General features: G+C 41.5%; 2 protein-coding genes across 8 annotated transcripts; both read left to right on the forward strand.

Annotated features, from left to right (window-relative positions):
* The first annotated feature begins 192 nt into the window (after positions 1 to 192).
* TMEM129 (transmembrane protein 129, E3 ubiquitin ligase) lies at positions 193 to 8,296 on the forward strand. Of its 4 annotated transcripts, none has more exons than XM_085547456.1 (5): positions 193 to 415; positions 1,500 to 1,974; positions 4,200 to 4,359; positions 5,354 to 5,613; positions 8,156 to 8,296. In XM_085547456.1, the coding sequence occupies exons 1-4, from the start codon at positions 211 to 213 to the stop codon at positions 5,600 to 5,602; spliced, it is 1,089 nt and encodes a 362-aa protein (XP_085403582.1). In that variant the 5' UTR covers positions 193 to 210; the 3' UTR covers positions 5,603 to 5,613; positions 8,156 to 8,296. The 4 variants fall into 4 exon arrangements, with proteins under 4 accessions (XP_085403582.1, XP_085403584.1, XP_085403583.1 ...); XM_085547458.1 differs by having other exon boundaries at positions 8,203 to 8,221; XM_085547457.1 differs by having other exon boundaries at positions 8,200 to 8,219.
* Positions 8,271 to 18,707, forward strand: LOC107314039 (uncharacterized). 4 transcript variants are annotated; one of them, XM_015862906.3, is made up of 12 exons: positions 8,271 to 8,379; positions 8,811 to 8,927; positions 9,278 to 9,382; positions 10,013 to 10,144; positions 12,241 to 12,390; positions 12,939 to 13,076; positions 13,556 to 13,672; positions 14,341 to 14,448; positions 14,833 to 14,940; positions 15,229 to 15,336; positions 15,993 to 16,183; positions 16,902 to 18,707. In XM_015862906.3, the coding sequence occupies exons 1-10, from the start codon at positions 8,324 to 8,326 to the stop codon at positions 15,326 to 15,328; spliced, it is 1,131 nt and encodes a 376-aa protein (XP_015718392.2). In that variant the 5' UTR covers positions 8,271 to 8,323; the 3' UTR covers positions 15,329 to 15,336; positions 15,993 to 16,183; positions 16,902 to 18,707. The 4 variants fall into 4 exon arrangements, with proteins under 4 accessions (XP_015718392.2, XP_015718393.2, XP_015718394.2 ...); XM_015862907.3 differs by having other exon boundaries at positions 15,993 to 16,170; XM_015862908.3 differs by having other exon boundaries at positions 16,010 to 16,183.
* Positions 18,708 to 19,473: the final 766 nt, after the last annotated feature.

Raw genomic sequence — 19,473 nt, forward strand, 5'->3', positions numbered from 1 at the left:
GCAATAAAATACTCACAAAGTCTCCATGCTCGATGTTTGATGACCCTACCCATGAGCAGGGACTTGGAACGAGATGATATCTTGAGGTCCCTTTCCAAACTAAGCCATTTTTAGGATATAATTCGAGGCTAGAAGGGAAGGTTCGGGGTGGAACTACCGCTCCCAGTGAGCTGCGCGGTGCCAAGCCGGGCCGGGCCCCTGTGGAGCAGGATGGAGAGCCCGGCTGTGACCTTCACGTTGGCTTACCTGGTGTTCGCCGTCTGTTTCGTCTTCCCTCCCGATGAGGTGCGATCGGCCGGGCTGACGGTTCAAAGCCTGCTGGCCTCTTGGCTGGGCAGCGAGGACGCGGCCTTCGTGCAGTATCACCTGAGGAGAAGCACCGGCACTTTGCTGGTTCACTCCGTGCTGCCCCTCGGTGAGCGATGGGACTTGGGGTGGGATGCTGTGCACTGATAGACAGGGTTCTTTGTGTTATACACGCTTATCTTTGTGGCCAGAACGTGGAGTTGTAAAGGAATCATGTTTTACTTAGCTTGGAAGCTCAAATCTGCTTCCTTTGGAGTTTCAGGTAGAAATCAGTGACAGAATATGAAGTACTGGATAGTACTTTGTACTTGTACCAGATGCACATCAGTGAGCACACTGGATGGGTTAACCAGGGGTCTGCATTGATTGATGTACTTAAAATTGGTTTAACCAGGGGTCTGCATTGATTGGTGTACTTAAAATTAGAGAAATAGAGTATTGTGACTTGGACTCATAAGGTTTGAATCCCACTTTTGGCTCCACGTGAAACCGCTTCAAAATCATAGGGTTATTTAGGTTGAAAAGGCCACTAAGTCCCACCGTTCACCCAAATCAGAACGTATGTGCTGTCCATACACCCAGGAGGGGAGTAAACTCTTGGAAAGGGCTGACAATAGCAGGACATGGGGAAATGGTTTTAAGTTAAAAGAGGGAAGATTTAGGTTGGATGTTAGGGGGAAGTTCTTCACTAGGAGAGTGGTCAGGCCCTGGAACAGGCTGCCCAGGGAGGTTGTGGATGCCCCGTCCTTGGAGGTGTTCAAGACCAGGTTGGACGGGGCCCTGGGCAACCTGATCTAGTAAAGGTGTATGTTTGGTGCCCCTGCCAGGCAGGGGGGTTGGAACTACATGATCCTTGAGGTCCCTTCCAACCCGGCTCATTCTGTGATTCTGTGATTCCCTGAGTTCCAGCAGCTTGAGTTCCCACTGCCCTGTGCAGCCCATTCCATGCCCACCACCCTCTGGTGCAGACCCTTTCCCTGACCCCCAGCTGCCCCCTCCCCTGGCACAGCTCCATGCTGTTCCCTCAGGCCATGTTGCTGTCACAGAGAGCAGAACTCAGAGCTGCCCCTCTGCTTGCTGTGGGAGCTGTAGCTGCCATGAGCTCCTATGCTGAGGGACCTTGGCTGCTTCTCACACTTCTTGTCCTTTAATGGTTGAAGTCATTGCACTTAATTGTTTCCTTCTCCCTGCAGGTTATTACCTTGGTATGTGCTTCGCTGCACCTGAGAAACACCTTTGTTTCTTCTACCTGGCTTCAAAAGAATGGAAAACTTTCTTCTTCTTTGCCGTTCTCCTTCCAGCAGTCAGCAGCACTCTGGCATATTACTGGTCACGGAAGGGTTGGAATAACCACCCATTGGCCCGGACGCTCGCTGTTTATGCTCTACCACAATCAGGTTGGAGGGCAGTGGCTTCTTCCATCAATACAGAGTTTAGGAGAATTGACAAGTTTGCCACTGGAGCCCCAGGAGCGAGGGTGATTGTTACAGACACGTGGGTGATCAAGGTGACCACCTATTGCCTACACATCGCCCAGCAGCAGGACATTCATTTGACTGTGACAGACTCCAGACAGCACGAACTCACACCAGACTCAAACATGCCCGTGCAGTTCCTCACCATCCGTGTTGCCAGTGTTAATCCCTATGTGAAGGCGTTTGATATCCGGTAAAACAAAATAACACTTTGCAATTATGACATGTATGTGATATATGATGGTGTTTGTGAAGTGTTTTTGGGGGCAAATCTGGAAGCTCCTTGAGTCTCTCTCTCCCCGCCTGGTGCTCAGAGATGCTGTATGCACAGTTCTACCATGCAGTGCAGTGAAAAAAAGGTTTAGGAAGATTCACGTGCCCATAATAATAAATTCACAGTGGTTAAACAGAAACAGAGGGACTGCCCTGTTTGGTCTTCTCTTAGGAAAAATGATTGTGCTGGATGCAGAAAGAAGTAGCTGGATAAACTTCAGTGAGAGGTAGATGTTGGAAGAGAGCAATAAGATGCAATAGAGAATAAGAAAGAGAAAGAATCTTCAAGTCTTCAGTCACTCAAATTTTGGTGGTTAACTAATATTGATATGTCTAAACTGGGCTGTTGTTCACTCATATTTTTACCCCTCCCTTTGCACAAGGCTCCTGACATTGTCATTGCTCCAAAGAATTCATGCTGACCTTCTGCAAGTCAGCTGCCCTTAAAGCTAGGAAGTAATTCCAACCCATTTCTGATTGATGAGTTCTAATAGCAGTAAATCATAGTAAACAAGCTATGAACAATTAGGCCTTGTTTTCCAAGGGCCTCAGCTATTTTTTTTAGCAGTAGCTGAACAAAAGTACAAGTTCTACAGAAATCCTCAGTGCTGGAATGGTGCTAAAATCTGCCTTGTTCTTACGTCATGAAAGGGAGTTTGTGCTCCCGCAGTTATGTTTGGAAAGGTATTTGAGTGTCTGTTGTTGTAAATGTCAGCAGCCTTTATTTACCGGGTAATGAAAAGCAGGCAGGCTTGTAGGTGGACAGATGGCTCCTGGCAAGCATGAGGAAGGCATAGAGATGAGGTGTCAGAAATTGGCTGGTATGCTCAAACTGCAGGGTTAAGGTAAGCATTACAGGATCCTAAGAGACTTCTATAGACCTGTGAGAATACCAGATAAATATTAAACAGCTAATTATCTTCTTCTCTTAGTGATAAGAGAAGAATCATCCCATCGTACTGGGAAAAACATGAGATCCTCCACAGTTCCAAACCCCCAAATGTTGTGGTTAACGAGAACAGCATCAAGAAGAGTTTTTAGAAGTTCTTGTAAGAAGATTAATCAAAAGTAGCACTGGAATGCAATCATAAAGCATTTAAAGTGCCATTGGACAAAATTCACTTTTTAAGAACGTAGAACCATTGTGTATTTCCAGAATCAGAAATAGGGATGTTTCTGAAAGAAAAATGCTTCTGTGTAGGCAAAGCATGTAGCAATGTAGCACATTTCCCTCTGTGCTCAGTGAGGGTTCTTTATCTGGGTACAAAGGTCTGTGTTATTTTAGCTGTCAGCAAACTCTGTTTCAGCAGATAAAACAGTGGAGACCACCAGGAATTAAAGATGAGCGTTGCATTGTGCTGTGCTGCAGGCACTGAGCTGGGGCAGAAAGACTGAGGTATTTTAGGGCAGTGTTCCCAGGGCTTCTCTATAAAAGCTGCTTAATGAGTGGGCACACAAAGCTGGGGAGTTCAAAGTGTTGTGTTTTGAAGGGTAACAACAGTATTGTGTCACTACAGGATCTGTACAAGGTCTCATGCCATGTGAGGTCTGTGGGACTCAGGGAGACTTCACACAACAAGCTAGTATGAAGCACAGCCTTTTGCTACCTGAAATCAGAGCAAAATCACATTCAGCAGCCATTTGCAGCCTGTGTGAAGTTTCAGTTTTAATCTATAAATGTATCAGAGAATCAGAAATTAGTATCGACTTTCTTCTGATACTTGCATGTGCTGTATCAATACATGATACATGTCTCATGGTACAATAACAATTTCTGTCCTTGGGGGTTAATATACTATGGTTAACTACATGTTACTATATATGTACCTTATAATTAACTTATAAAGAAACAGACATTGGTGGACAGAAACTGTGCATGCAGTATTTTATAAATAATTCATGATACACATGTACTTTTGCTCATGCTATTGAATTGACTGATTGGACATGAAGTCTGAATATGCTTATATATACTGGTTGGGATCCAGACAGGAGAACTGCGTGTTCTAAGAGATATCAGGGATAAAATACAAACAACAAAAAAAAAAACCCAGACAAAACAAACCCAGAACAACAGTTGGATACTGTCAAGGTTTTTGAATGGATAATTGAGGTAACTTTTTATTCCACCTTTTCTTTTTCAAGGCTGAACTCCACAGAGTATGGGGAGCTCCGAGAGAAGCTTCGTGCTCCCATCAGCAATGCAGCTAATGTTGTGATCCATCAAAGCCTTAGTGATTTATTTCTAGAAACCTTTACGTCTCTGGTGGAAATGAACCAGACATACTCTGTTCCAAGCACTCAGGTGAGACTTTCTATCCACGTGAGACTGTAATCATTTATTTTACAATATAGCTGAGCCTGTTGTTATTGTAATCGGTAACTTCGTTTACTTTGAGTTCACCTTCCGTTCCATTGAACATGTAATGTACGTAGATGGAGCTGCTGCTTCTGTTTCTTCTCTAGAAAGTGAACTGGATTGTGAATATCATACTTTTGAGACATGAGAAATAGCACAGCAGAAGTTGTTTCTGTAAAACTTTAAAACATTTGGACATGGTGAGGTTGCATTTCCAGGGAGTTTATGGAGCGCTGGAGTAACTGGGCTTTGAACAGCTTGCTTTTCTAGACAGCCCAGTTTTGCTGGATCCTCTGTAATAAATTAATAACTCTTAACTGGGACTTGCTTTAATTGTAAATAAGGACATGGAGTCCTTCCTTCAGTAATATTTCTGGGGATCTGATTGGTATTGCAGTTCTTACAAGGAACAGATGAGGGAACTGGGATTTTTTTCCTTCTGGAGAAGAGGAGGCTCAAAGGAGACCTTGTTGCTCACTGTAACTCTGTGAAAGGAGGATGTAATGAGATGGGGATCAGTCTCTTCTCCCAGGTGACAGCAATAGGATGAGAGGTAATGGATTCACATTGCGCCAGAGGAGGTTCAGGTTGGATATGAGGAACAGATTGCCCAGGGAGGTGCTGGAGTCACCATCCCTGGAGATGTTCAAGCAACATTTATATGTGGCACTGAGGGCACGGTTAGGGGGTGTGATAGGGATGGACTGATAGCTGGACTAGATGATCTTAGAGATCTTTTCCAATCTTAATGGTTCTATGATTCTAAGCCTTTTGTCCGTGGTGAACCTGATTGGAGGAAATGTGGCAGTTCTGCCTTGAGGTTTTATCCAACTCGGATTCCTGTTAAGCTTCTGTGCAGATCATTTTCCAAAAGCCTTTTAGAGAGCAAGAACAGAAGCCATTCTTTGCAGTTCATACTTGTGACATTTTTCTCTTTTAGGAGCTGGAGCCATGCATAGGATGCATGCAGACTATCGCAAACATCAAGCTCATCAAGAACTGCCAAGAGCCAAATGAAGGCGAATGTCAGCAATGCTACTGTCGTCCAATGTGGTGCCTCACCTGCATGGGCAAATGGTTTGCCAGCCGACAGGACCAGCAGCACCCAGAGACCTGGCTGTCAAGCCACGTGCCTTGTCCAACTTGCAGAGCCAAATTTTGCATTTTAGATGTTTGCATAATACGATGAATAACACTTGGGTATGTTGTAACTTTTTACATTTGGATGTAGTTCATAGTGGTCAAAAGGCCCATTTTCATTGTTTCTTAGACTTTGCATTACGTGGAAGTGCAAGCTACAGAGCTTTATTTTCCAACATTGAAAACAGATGTACATCTTCTCAGTTCTTCTCAATTTTTACCTTTTGTCTTTGATTTTTAGTCATCAGGTGTCAGTTTTTTAGTAAAACTTTGCTTTTTGTGTCTTGGATGGTATAAAATCATCCCATCCATGTTTGCAGTACTGTTCTCTTTTTAACATAGGTATTTCTGACTCTTTCATAAAGGGCTAACTGAGAAAATTACTTCTGTTAGACTTTGTTCTTTAGTCCATCTGCAAAGTCCTTATTCATCTTTGCAAGTGTTCACTAAACAAGAATACCACTTGTTCTGCTGCTGGTTCCCTCCATTATAAAGGGGATTGGTTTCTCTAGACAAAGGAGTTGAATTCCTGAACATATATAATTTCCACAGGGACCTTTTATTCCATTCGTCTGCCTCCAGTTTAGTTTTTGATGGACATATTTATTTCAAACAGAAGGATTTAGAACTGTGCCGTGCTTACTTGCTATGGCTGTGCAGTATTACATCTACATTGTGGTATTACATACTACATTGCTTAGGGTTTTAGTGTTTTCTAGGTGATGGATTTTTTTCCTACATTTCAAATATCTGAATTATCTAAATTACCTGAAAGAATAGTCAACTACTTCAAAGCCTTTTGGGGCATACTTCCTGATGCAGCGTGCATCCAAATAATATGTGAATTCAAATCAAAGCATTTTCCATACAATTAAGGAGCCATTCTCCTGGACCTCAGTGCAATGCTTACCATTTTATCTATCCATCAGACACATCAATGAACAGTTACTTCGCACACTTCTCGATGAAGAGCTTCAATCTGCTGGTGAATGTGTGAGTTTCTATGTTGCTCTGTGCACTGCAGTGGCTGAGATGCAAATGTTTGTTTGCCCAGGTTGTTTTTCTTACGGGGCAGTAACTTATAGAAACAAGTTGGCCAGATGATGAGAAAGGTGTATTTTAATGCTTCGGCCTAGGAGAATGAAAGCCCTGATACTTCCCATAATCAGGAGGATCTTGATTGTAAATCAAAAGCACAAGTGGCATGGCAGTGCTTAACAGGCACATCTAGATTGCCTTGAGAAGAAAGATTGCTTTGAGCAGGAATTGCTGGCAGCACGTTATTTAACCTTTAGAAGAGTCTTACAGGGCCGGATGGTGTTGTCTGCTATGCACCTCCTCACTATATACAGTAGATTAACAAAAAAAACCTGTTTACTTAAGTTTGCATAATACGGCACAGATATAAAGGATGTAGTAATTGAAAGAGTTATAGAAGGAAATGCATAATTTTGGGCTTTGTCACTGACAGTCATTCAACTCGTACATCTCTTTCTGTTTGGAATAAAAATATTTATTTTAAAGATCATAAAGACCAGGTTATAACACATGTAATTGCAAATATTCTTATTAAAGAGTCGACTGCCCGTGATTTCACACAGAGTAAAAGCTTTAGATTCCCAATTGCTTGTGCAGAACGGTTTTTCTTTAGAGAAATCTATCATCTTCGAATTGAAGTTTTTATTCCAGTGGAACTTTGCTTTTACATCTTATTTCTTTTGCCAACATGACAGTAAAACAAAGTAACAGTCATAAATACTCTTGAACCTTTTGATGGTTGTGCTCTTTCCACAGAAGTGCCTCAACTTAGTAATAATTACCAAAATAAAATGATGAATGATGTTAATAATAGTGTCTGGCTTATATTCCTTAAAATCAGCGTGTTTTTCTATGTTTAAGTTCTCATAGTACTCTGGAATGCATCCGAAGTTTAAAAGGCCGCGTTACAGAATGAACTTGTTCAAAAGCTCCACCACGTAGAGAGAATAGAAGGCAAAACCACAACAAGTTTGTGAGCACAGGTCATTTGTTATCCTATAATTCACCCGAAGTGAAATGTATCCCTTATAGATAAGTATAGATAACTTATAGATAAGTTTTCCTGCTATAACCCGAATGTAGAGGGTTACCTGCAGATGTTGTGAGTCACTTTTACCCCTCCCATACTACACACCCGGATTTCATTGGTTATTAGTAGATGATACTCTACTAGTCTGCATTCAGAAGGCTTAAATGAGCTTATATAGCCTATATGAGTTTATATGGCCTATATGAGCTTATATGGCCTATATGAGCTTATAGAGCCTATATGAGTTTATATAGCCTATATGAGCTTATATGGCCTATATGAGCCTATATGAGCTTATATGGCCTATATGAACTTATATGAGCTTATATGAACTTATATGGCCTATATGAGCTTATATATGGCCTATATGAGCTTATATAGCCTATATGAGCTTATATGGCTTATATGAGGATGCTTTAAAGTATTTTCTAGTTGCGAAATATACACCATTCCCAATTTGATCGATTTTATTAAATATATGCACTATGATTTTGAAGTGCGTGTAGTTTGATTCTTGTACGTTATATGTTTTAGCTTCTATCATCAAACATTTAAACATCTTTTCTCACACAAACAAGCAGCCACTAAAAGCTCTCACCTCCCAACCCGGAAAGAGACGCCATGAAGGTGGAGCCGCGCTTGCTCAGTGCGCCGGGTCTGCAGCCATGTTCGGCGGCGGCTGTGGCGGTGTTAAGCCCAGCCATGTTCGGAGCGGAGCGGGGCCGTGTCGGCAGCGGGGAGCCGGGAGGGCTGCGCAGGTGAGTGCTGCCAAGGAGAGCCGGGTGTGTGCTGTGTCCTCACGGTGTGCTGTGGTCCTACGTCCTGTCCGTAGGGCTTTGCCCGCTGCGTCCTTTACTCATTGCATTTCTTGTCCTGTGAGCCAGGTCTGGTGTCATTAGGTGCTGTGAAGCTACTGTACATAGCGAGCAACCTTCTAAGACAACAGAGCTGCCAGAACTGTGTAGGAAGGCAAGGAGAACTCAGCAAACTTTTGCAGTAATTGCATTGCCTAACAAGTTTTCTGAGTTCCTGTTGTCTGAGTGAGTAGCTCGGCACAAAGTCACATACCTCTATACCAAAACTATCAGCATTTTGTAACTATAAATGATGATGCTTATATATGGTTTTGGAAGTCAGCATTGAATGACTCCTTATGATGTGAGTCCTGATGAAAATGCTTGTTTTCCAGTTCTGTGCAGCATCCGCAGTGTTGGCATCAAGAGCAGAAATGTAGAAGCTGGAATGATTCAGGTTCTTTGGCATTCGGCAGATATCAGTATGGCCATTTAAACCACTGGCTGGAGAGGTAAGGAATACATTGGAGGTCTGTTTAAATCATGTAGTGCCATTTATTGTCTTCTTTGATGGAGCTGCAGTACAAGGAAGTATTTGCAGTGGCTGAGCTGGTACAGGTAAGAGACTGTCAAGTCTGTGCTCTGATGTAAAGTTCATCTTGTGACTGTTTCCTTATCCCACAAAGTAAAGTGAATTATCAATTCAGAAGGTGAATTAAGCTAAAATGATTTGTTTGAATTTGGACTGAAACGGGGTAGAAGTTCTCTCAGGGAGTTACAGTTGTGATGGAAGCTGTGTTTGTCCTCTGCTGAAGTTTATGTTATAAGCAACAAAAGCTCATGAAACTTCCTTATTTTCCAGCTCTATCACACCAGGAGATTCTAGGCCTCTTTCTAGTTGCCCCAACTGGGAAGGTGGAATTGAAGAAGGGAAAACAATGAGGACATCTACCAAAAAAATGACAAAGTAGGTATTGAATGATTAATTAAATTACTGTTTTGTGATCTTCAGCTACTTCATGTACATTAATGAAGATTTGAAATGTAACCAGGCTGTCTCATGTCAGGCCTGAGGAAACCTAAAGGAAAGAAAAGCAATGAGAAGTTTCATCTCCAAAGCTTTTTATGTGGTGATTTCTAACTCTTTCTTTTGGGTTTTAAATTGTATATTCATTGCAGCTTTCCATAACACAAAATAGTGAAAGGAAAAAGAAAAAGCAACTTTCTAGGCTTGCAAAGAGAAACAGCCATGAAATCATTCAAGCCTTTACGTTATCCATTTTTATGGAGTAACAGTTTCCTACAGGTGTGTGTAAATAATCATATGCTGCTTTATTTCCCTGTAGTGGTTCTATCTGTAACCTTATAATAAGGCAGCTCAAGCTTATGTTTACTTGTTACAAATCTGAACGACTGCATAAACTTAGAAACCTCATTGGTTGTAATGGTTGGTTTGGCCAGCACGATTTCCAGCTCTGTGAACTGTTGGAAGTAAACATTACTTCTACTGTCTGAGCATCTGCAGTTTTGTTTTTATATGACTTGTTGTAAAGCCATTAAGGTGCTTTTCAGCTTTGTTCTAACTTTTGTTTTTAAGCTGCCTTTCAAATGATTCTGCTGCCCCATCTGAAAGGGAAACAGATGAAGTGGTTCTGAGGAGAAGACAGAAACAGATCAATTTTGGAAAGAACACACTTGCTTATGACAGATACATTAAAGAAGTTCCTAAGTAAGTTGAACTGTATTGCATGTTTCCAGATGAACTTTCTTTTCCTTGATGTACCTGCAGGCTGACGCACAGCTTTGGTTCATCTTCCTCAAAAAGAAGCTGGACTTTTTTTTTGCATAGGAGTTACTTAGTTAAGAAAATTTTATAGTTAAACACTTTTATTTGTGTATTTGTGTATTGCTGTTTTATACAGTAGCAAACATGCTTTAAATTTGGTACCAATCTGTTTCCTTTGACCTTTCTGCTGACTGCTGCTAGGCCAGTACAAAGTTAATTGATTACAAGAAATGGTGCTTCAGTAAGGAATGAATTAAGCCTTGCATTTAAATATTGGTAACCAGTTTTCAGTGATAAGTCAGTAACTAACTGAAATGAGAATTTGGATTTCATGCTTTCAGTCATTCTTGCTCAGGAGTTAAAGTCTGTGAATTTTAGAACTTAAATGAAGACTTCACAGTTAGCCCCCTCTGCTTACTGTAGACCTATTGGAATTCAGGAGCTGTTCAGCAGTAACACTCTGTGTTTGTTGTTTTGGGGATTGTTTTACAGAGGTGTTTTTACTCTTCTGTTAATGACTTGCTGCTTAAAGTTGCCCAGCTTTCTGTGGGTTCTGCCTCTAAAATTCACTTGTGGGTATTGCCAAGTAATGCAGGGAGCTCTGTAAGCTTCCTCTTGACCAAAAGCTGAAAGATAAAATAAGAAGACTGTAATGCTATAATGGGAAGGAAAGTACTATAATAGGAAAGGCTTTGGCTACAGCAAATGAGAATGTGCCAAAATGCAGCAGCAGACACAGAAATGAAGGAGAAGAGCTGGTGACCTTCAGAAGGCCTCTCATAGGCAGGGATCTCCAGTGAGAGATGCTCTTATCTCCACTGTCAACCCTTAATTAGGTCTGGGGAGGGGTGGATCCTATCTCCATCCCTTCTAGTCACTCAGGTACACTGTGTACGCCTGAGCCCCCCTGGGTTGGCCCTGACTTCCCACCAGGTGCTCAGTCTTTGATTCAAGCTGTGACTTAGCATTTCATCTGCAGTGAGGAAAAATCCACAGCAGGTATTGTAAATTATCACAGATATTTCACGGTACCACGGTCGTGTCTTCCACGAAGTTAAATTATAGGTGGAGAATAGAAAAGGTGAGACAACATTCCAGAAAATAAACATGGATACACTATTTAGAGAAAATAAATTGGCATGGCGTTTAGAAGAGTAGTTAATAATACCGTTCATTAGCAGGGGACATTTTATCTTGTAGAATGATAGTAAAACTGATATGGCTAATTATAGCAGTCTGTGAAGCTGTTATGAGAAACCACTTAAAGTGTCTTGTTTGATTTAAAGCATGATTGTAATATGTTCTTTCTCCTTTCCTCCCCCCCCAAAGCATAAAGACAACTCCAGTATGGTGGGACTAGAAAATGTGTTATTTTGTGCTGGAGGTACTTGAGGATTGACCCCTGCCAGCAGTCCAGTACCCATACAAATCTGTACTTCTCCTTTCTCAGTGTGGTGGAGAGTGGGTTGAGAATAGTGAAATTTAATAGGTGAAGGGAGCAGGGAAGGTGGTGGGTGCAAAGACAGTCATTTATTGCCTCTCACAAGCAGGCTGATACCCTGCTGTTCTCTGAGCAGTGCTCGCTTTGTAAGATTACTCCCCTTCTATATATTAATTATTTTTTTATAGCTAAGTATCATGTTATATAATATGGAATTCTGCTTTTTTTCATCCCAGCTTCTTGCCTTCCTTCAACTTAATGGCTGCGGGAGCTCAGCAAAGTGAGGTTAGATCAGAAAACCTTGAAGCAACCTTCAACAGCAGTCAAAATATTAGTGTCTTACCAGCACTGTTTAAGCATAAATCCAAAACACAGTGCTTTGACATCCTTCCTAGACTGGATGGCTATCCAGTCTGAAATGTATTATATCTTTTGTCTGTTGTAAACAGTGCTTTAGAGCGTGCCTGTTTCAGTTTAAGTGTTAAACAATAGGAAAGCAATTTATTAAATTACTGATGCTTTCTTTATCTGATGGGCAGGGCTTTTTTGAAGGACAAAAGTCATGTCTTGAAATCTAAGTGTTACTTTGAATTTACAGGAATCAACGAATACCAGGAGTTCATCCTAGAACACCAAACAAGTTTAAGAAATACAGCCGTAGATCCTGGGACCAGCAAATCAGGCTGTGGAAGATAGCACTGCATGCGTGGGATCCTCCTACTGAGGAAACCTGGGATATGCAGCCAGTGTATGTATTGGTGAATCAGTCAGCACATCTCTTATGGCACAGAGCTGTTAGGGCAATTCTAACTGGGAGCGAAGAGGGCAGGGGGAAAAATAAATGTCAGGCTCAGAAATGGGAGGAGTCACTTAAAAACCTTTTTTCCACTTTGAATTCTATTAGTCTTCAAGACAGTATTTTATTTAGTCTGAATTTATTTCCTGTAGGACACGTGGAAGGAGTTCAATCTGTCTGCAGTAATTCACTGTCTTCCCCTGCATGTTTTAAGCTTCTCATACTTATGAACTTCTGTAACAAAGCTTCACTCACACCACCTGAAAGTTTTGGACTAGTAAATAGGGAAGAGATAATAAACTTCTGTTAGCACTGTAACTGCAGTACAGTTTTTAGCTATGCTGTGTTTGAACTGCAGTGAAAGCTGCAGGTGTTTGCGCTATATGTATGTTATTTGAGGTTAACTATTAACCAGTGCAGCTTAGCTGTTTTCTTTTTAGAGCATTAAGCTACTTGAGTAGTATTTTAAATCCAGGTGGGTTTTTTTGGTGTGTTTCTAGGAGTACAGAACCCTCAGGCAGTTCCCAAGAATGGTTCTATAAAGATCATGATGATTCTGGCTCCACTCTATTGGATGAGAAGCAATACAGAATTCAGTGTGAAGATCAGTGCATCCAGACAGACTATACGTCAGAGAGGTATGAGCTGTGACTTCTGTTATTAACTTACTGCAATGACTAAATACACACTGCTGCTGTCAGGTTGTATTTATTAATTTTGTAGAAGTCTGATGAGGGGAACAGTTAATGCTGAGCAGCATTTACATTGTAGAATGGAGTCCATCTCTGTTACAGACAACTGAATGCAGGAAAAATTAGCACCATTACAGGACTTCATAGTTAATAGCAAAAGAAAGCAGTGTCCTTTTTTATAAACTGTTTATTAACAGTATTGTGCAGGGAGTGCAAAAGGAAAGCACCTTATGCACTTACTTGCCTACTGAGATACTTTGCAGGTTATATGTGCTGAAAATAGTTTTGCTTCCAAGCTCTGTGAAGTTCCTTGTGTGATTTTGACTTGGATCTGCTTTCAAAATACAGTGGAATGGTTACCAAACTTCATTTGAATGCAGATGAAAAACACTTTGTGGTGTAAAATCTACATCTTATTTTTGTAGTCCCTGTTCTCCTGATTCTTCACCAGTATGGAAACGAAGAAAACGAAACAGTCCTGACTCCTCTGTGGTTTCAAAGGGCAAAAGCCATTGTGTGCATATGTACCGCGCGCTGGGAAGGTACAAAGTGATTCTGCATGTGGTATAAAGTGATGCTGTAATTCATATTACAAACTGACTCTGGGAGTATAACTGAAATTTCTCTCCACTTCCTAATAGCTTTAATACTCTTTAAAAACGTGTATGATTTAATAAGGACTGGAAGTCATGCTGGAATAAATAAGCTGTGTAATTGCTTGTGTTATTGCAAGGCTGACGAAGCTTCATTGTCAGAGGATACAACACTTGGGATACAACATTGGTTACTTGGGGGCAAATCATAGAGTCATAGAATGGCTTGTGTTGGAAGAGACCTGAAGGGTCATCAAGTTCCAGGGCTGCTGGGCACTTGATCTCATCTCCACTTGATCAGGTGAATCATATCACCAGATCAGATCTTCTCCAAGCTAAACAATCCCAGTTCCCTCAACCTTTCCTCATAGGAGAGGTGCTCCAGCCCTCTGAAAGTAAAGGAGAGTGTGGTGTAACTCTAGACAAAGATACATCACAACCACAAGTAAGGTGAAATGATTTAACTTCTGGGGAGGTTATAGACTCTTCTCAGTAGCCCCAGTAAAAATATGAGGTGTTTTTTCTTTACTTAGCTCCCTTATCATCTGAAGAATTAAGAGAAACTGAGATAAAGCTCCATAGCTCCATGGTTTCCAACCTTTTCATTTTCTTTCTAGTCTTACAGAATCGGGACATCAAGAAGCCTTGACCAAGTGTTCAGATTGGGAAAAATTTGGTGAAAATGATGAAGTAATGACAGTACAGCACAACATAGGAATAAAAAGGTAAATACCATAATGGTGATCTCTGTTAATTGCTTGTGCAGGGATGTTGTCCTTGTTTCTTTTAATCTTGTTTTCCCTTCATAGTTTAATACTGTTTTGTTTGTGTTCTTTGCAGCACGTAGTATGTTCGGTTATTTTTGTTCTTAGAATTTAGCTGGCTTTTCCCAGTGTAATTCCCCATCTGCTGCTTTTACCTTGAAGCTGCAAAATGCTAAACCCCTTCCCCCTGCTGTCTAATGGAAAACAATGGCACTTAGCAGAACTGGGTCCTGTGGTTGTTACTTTCTCCTTACTTGCTATGGCCAGGAGCTGAAAACTCTCTCTTTAGAAGCAAAACGGTTTTGGAGCTGACAGTTACAATGACAGTTACTTCTTTTTATGCAGTGACCCCATTCCCACCAGTTGTTCTTCAGGGTGGAACAATCAGAACAACGCCAGCATCTTTCTGCCTGATAGCAAAACTTGCAGAGACTCAGACTGCCAGCTGGAGAGGTATAAAACACAGCCTGTCAATCAGGCTTTTCCACATGTTAAATTAGAAGCATGCCTGTGTTACTGCCATATTCCAAATCAAATTTTATTGTAATGAGCTTTTTATTGTCATTCTTAGGGATGTCTCAGTCACTAATTCATGTGAAAAATCTCACCTTAAAGTTCTCTTGTTTTTTACAGTAAAACACATGCTGTATTTGATATTAAAAGATTGTTGTAATTAAGCTACTTAGTCATTTTGAACTGAAATAGAGATACAGAAGGAAAAATATGGATTTTTATTTGCAGGCTTAAGCTTTGTAGCAGTTTATTCAAAGGACATCAGTCAGAGTACCCTGAAAGGGGATGGGGAAGTACCGAAGACAGAATATTGAGGAAAAACCTTTAAATACCATGGTGAGTTGATGGTGACAACTAACTTTTACCCATTCAGTAGCCCATACTGTTCAACGGAATCCAGTGCTTCTGTAGTAGATCAGTTTGTTTTTCTATTCAGTTACTATGCTTAGCATTCCATCCTGTCCTCTTATAGTTAATTCAGTGCCTTAAAAGATCTGACACACTGGGCTTGGTGAATATAAATATCAATCCATTCAACCAGAAAACATATAATGCATTTTATCCTCCACCTGCCTCTTAATGTTCTGTGATGCAGCAGTAGATTTCACTGGAAGTTTTCTTTTGAACTATAGATTTTTAGAGCATTAATGGGATAGATTCTATCTTGAGTCTTTTATGAACATTGTATTTCATGTAATTTGATTGTCGTTGATCTACATGACGTATGGAATAGGATATAAATGTCTTCATTGTTGTCTGGAATATTCTGCATAATAAAACTACCTGGAACGTGGTGTCCAACTGGTTTTACACAACTTAGGTTTTGTATTCCATTAGTAGTATGAGGAAAAGGCAGGTGGAACTCTAACAAAAAAAGATATCTCTAATAGCATTTATTCTATTGGCTCAAATGCTTGTAAGTTCTTTAAATATAACTAAGCCTTAAAGTGATATTTTCCTAAAGCGCTAATTTAATATTTGTAAATATTCAGTCTGTCTTTGTATATAGAAATATCGAAGGAGGACTTTCTCCTGCGACAGAAAATGATTTGAAGAGTAGGATATAGTCTGAAATCAGCAGATCAAACCTTGGATGACTGGTGCGGTCTCCTGAGTTCTGCACTGAACGAGGAAGAGATTTACAGTCAGCATTTATGCAGTCAACACAAGGTGAAACTCACAGGTGAAAAAAAGCATGTGTCTGTAATGGAATTTGAGAACCTTTCTGGTCTTCTGGGATAGTCAGTCAACACTTCTTAGCTTTGCAGTTATGTGTCTATGCTGTTTGAAAGTATGCTTGATTTTCAAAGGGAAAAGACAATAGAACACATATCAGGATTTAGAATCATAGAATCATAGAATTATCCAGGTTGGAAAAGACCTTGAAGATCATCAAGTCCAACCGCAGCCTAACCAGTACCCTAACTCTAACAACCCTCCACTAAATCATATCCCTGAGCACCACATCCAGATGGCTCTTAAACTCAACCAGGGATGGCGATTCAACCATCTCCCTGGGGAGCCTGTTCCAGTACCTAACTACCCTTTCTGTAAAGAAGTTCTTCCTAACATCCAACCTAAACTTGCCCTGGCGCAATTTTGATAATTAGAATTAAAAGAAATGTGTGAATTAACAACAATGTTTATGTGAAGATCATATAAGGGGTTGGAAAAGAGGTAATGTAGATGTGCAATACTCTGTTTTTACTGTAAGTTATATTCTCAAAGTGTTAACGCTTTCATTACTGTGGGCATTATGACTTAATCTTTTACACTATGCTTTAAGTTCAGGTCTGTTCCATTTGTTTCTTGTGTAGCATAGCAGCTTAAGAGAGTAAATATTTTGTGATTAATGACTAGATACGTTGTATTTAGAAAACACTGTTTGTCTCTTTGTTTAGGCTTCTCCAGATCTTTAAGGATAAACTGTCTTCTCCAAGCTCTGCCTCGAGTATAAAACCTCTGATTTTATCCAGATTTTGCTATGATGATGATGGATGTTCCTTAAAGCTTTTGTGAGGACGTTTCTACTTGACCTATGTTGACAGATGACGTGCATCATGTTCTCAAGGCTCCTTCCATTGATGGGTCTTGCTGTTGCCATTTGGAGATGATGCTGCTTAAAGCAAACTAACATTTTGCTGGTGAATTGGTATGATATTGAATCAGAGTGAAGAATGCTTCCTGCTGAATCATGGAGTTAAACTCTGTTTTCTTTACTGGACCAGAATTGTGTATCCAGCCTGGAGAACTGCTTCAAAAGAATGTAGATAATTCCTGTTTTCTCTTCAGTTGCTAAAAGCAAATTGCTTTTAGCTTTTCATGATCATCTTTTTGGCTTATTTTCCATTCTCTAAGGTAATACATATTACACAGGCATCTGCCTAAATGAGAAGGGAGAAAGGGAGATGATCACAATCAGCACTTTCTCTTTGAGGGGATGAGACCTTATAAACAGCCACGCGATCTGAATACCTGGATTTCACTTTGATGTATGTTGCATTGTGACCAATATTGCTAAAGGGGGTAAGATGATGAGGTCAGTGGCTGCTCTTGTTACAGGAAATGAATGAGAAGCAGCAGTATTTGCAGGTTTGGAGCTGCTTGGCCGTGGGGTGTCCTGGTTAAACTGACTCTCCTTTGTTTCACTTTTCTAGTGCTGTGCTCCAAACACTGAAGTGAGGGCTGTGACTCCAATGGAGTTTAGATGAGAACTATGCGTCAGGTAAAATTTGTTATCATAACAGACTTTGACTTATGTGGTGGGATACATACATTTGTTAGAGCTGTTAATTGTCTTTCTGCAGTGGTTCAGCTCTGCCACTGTTAGTTGGCGCTTCATAAGGCCACTGCAGGAACTGTGGCCTTGAGATGATGCACAGTGACCTTGTGGGACTGGCAGTGCACTCCCAAGGCCAGACACCCACTGTTGTGCTGAAGCATTAAGCTGCTAACGTGGAAACTACTTCCAGTCCCTTCCAAAGCATCACTTCAAGTTGCTGCTTAGATTTTTTTCAAGTGAGTTTTGTAGAACTTCTGTGCTACTTGGAGGTTTTCAGATACGCTTCTCATTTGTCCAAGGCATCAAGAGAACTTGACTGTATACAGCATTACTGCAGTGAACTGGAGCATTAGCTTGCCTTCACCAAAGCCTGTCAAGCGTATAGAAGTTTACTACAGTGGTTATGTATGGCAAGTTTGCTAGTTCCCAATGAAGAAAAGACTCAATATGTAGGGGAATGTGTGCTGCTGCTTTAATAGGAGTGTATTAGGATTAGGGGCAGCTGCTGCTCAGTAGTAAGAATGTCCTCCTGGCTGTGTGCTTGCCCAGACATAGGAAGAGGGTGAGGCCTGTGGTACTTACAAGTCAAACAGGTCAAGCTCCCACCATTGAGGGCTGAATGGAGGCTGCCTGCTGGTTGGTGAGGCTTGTTCTATTTCCTGCAGCAGCTGGGACTCATCTATATATGCTTATGTATAAGGTTCAGTGCAGTCCCAGTGCAAAGTAGCTCAGTCACATAGCACAGCATGGCGTGTGTATACAGGGAACAAATCTATACAGCACCTTCTGAAGCACTATTTAAGAGCACTGCTGATCCAGCCTGCATGCTTCCGTGTGTTTTATGATGATTATAAATACGAGAGTGGTTTTTGGTTTTGGTATATTGTCTTTGTGCAGAGGAATTAAAGTCTTTAACCTTTCAAAACGCTTCTTGGTCTGCTTGTTAATGCTTCGTTATAAAAGAATCACAGAATGACCCGGGTTGGAAGGGACCTCAAGGATCATGTAGTTCCAACCCCCTGCCTGGCAGGGCCACCAAACATACACCTTTACTAGATCAGGTTGCCCAGGGCCCCGTCCAACCTGGCCTTGAACACCTCCAAGGACGGGGCATCCACAACCTCCCTGGGCAGCCTGTTCCAGGGCCTAACCACTCTCCTAGTGAAGAACTTCCCCCTAACATCCAACCTAAATCTTCCCTCTTTTAACTTAAAACCATTTCCCCGTGTCCTGCTATTGTCAGCCCTTTCCAAGAGTTTACTCCTCTCATGGATGTAGGTTCCCTTCAGGTATTGAAAGGCTGCAATGAGGTCACCCCGCAACCTTCTCTTCTCCAGGCTGAACAAACCCAACTCCCTCAGCCTGTCCCCATAGTTAAGCAATACGTGGGTCTGGTTGTCTTTCTATTTACTTCATGCTGGTTTGGGGTCGGTGGGTCTCTCAGCTCTGGCGCTGCCGTTGGTGGCTGCGGGCAGATGGAGCGCGCCAAAACGCCGCTGAGCCGCGCTCCGATCTCCCGCCACAGCGGGGCCGGGCCGGGCCGAACCATCGCACTGGGCCGCGGGGGGGAGAGGGAGGAATTCGTGTCCCGTTGTCTCGCGTGTCACGGTTCCGAGCGCGTCCCGAGGCGGGTTGACCGGCCGTTACTCCGTGCTAAAGGAACGACTGGGCTGAAGAGTCACCTCAGTGTC

Source organism: Coturnix japonica, chromosome 4 (genome assembly GCF_054131305.1).
Source record: "Coturnix japonica strain WE chromosome 4, WE-NBRP24, whole genome shotgun sequence".
Lineage (NCBI taxonomy): Eukaryota > Metazoa > Chordata > Aves > Galliformes > Phasianidae > Coturnix > Coturnix japonica.

Coding starts and splice junctions, on each gene's coding strand:
- TMEM129 (XM_085547456.1), top strand. CDS start 211: ATGGAGAGCCCGGCTGTGACCTTCACGTTGGCTTACCTGGTGTTCGCC. Junction 1,975..4,199: donor GTGAAGGCGTTTGATATCCG/GTAAAACAAAAT, acceptor TTCTTTTTCAAG/GCTGAACTCCACAGAGTATG. Junction 4,360..5,353: donor ACTCTGTTCCAAGCACTCAG/GTGAGACTTTCT, acceptor TTTCTCTTTTAG/GAGCTGGAGCCATGCATAGG.
- LOC107314039 (XM_015862906.3), top strand. CDS start 8,324: ATGTTCGGAGCGGAGCGGGGCCGTGTCGGCAGCGGGGAGCCGGGAGGG. Junction 8,928..9,277: donor TTAAACCACTGGCTGGAGAG/GTAAGGAATACA, acceptor CTTATTTTCCAG/CTCTATCACACCAGGAGATT. Junction 10,145..12,240: donor TACATTAAAGAAGTTCCTAA/GTAAGTTGAACT, acceptor TTGAATTTACAG/GAATCAACGAATACCAGGAG.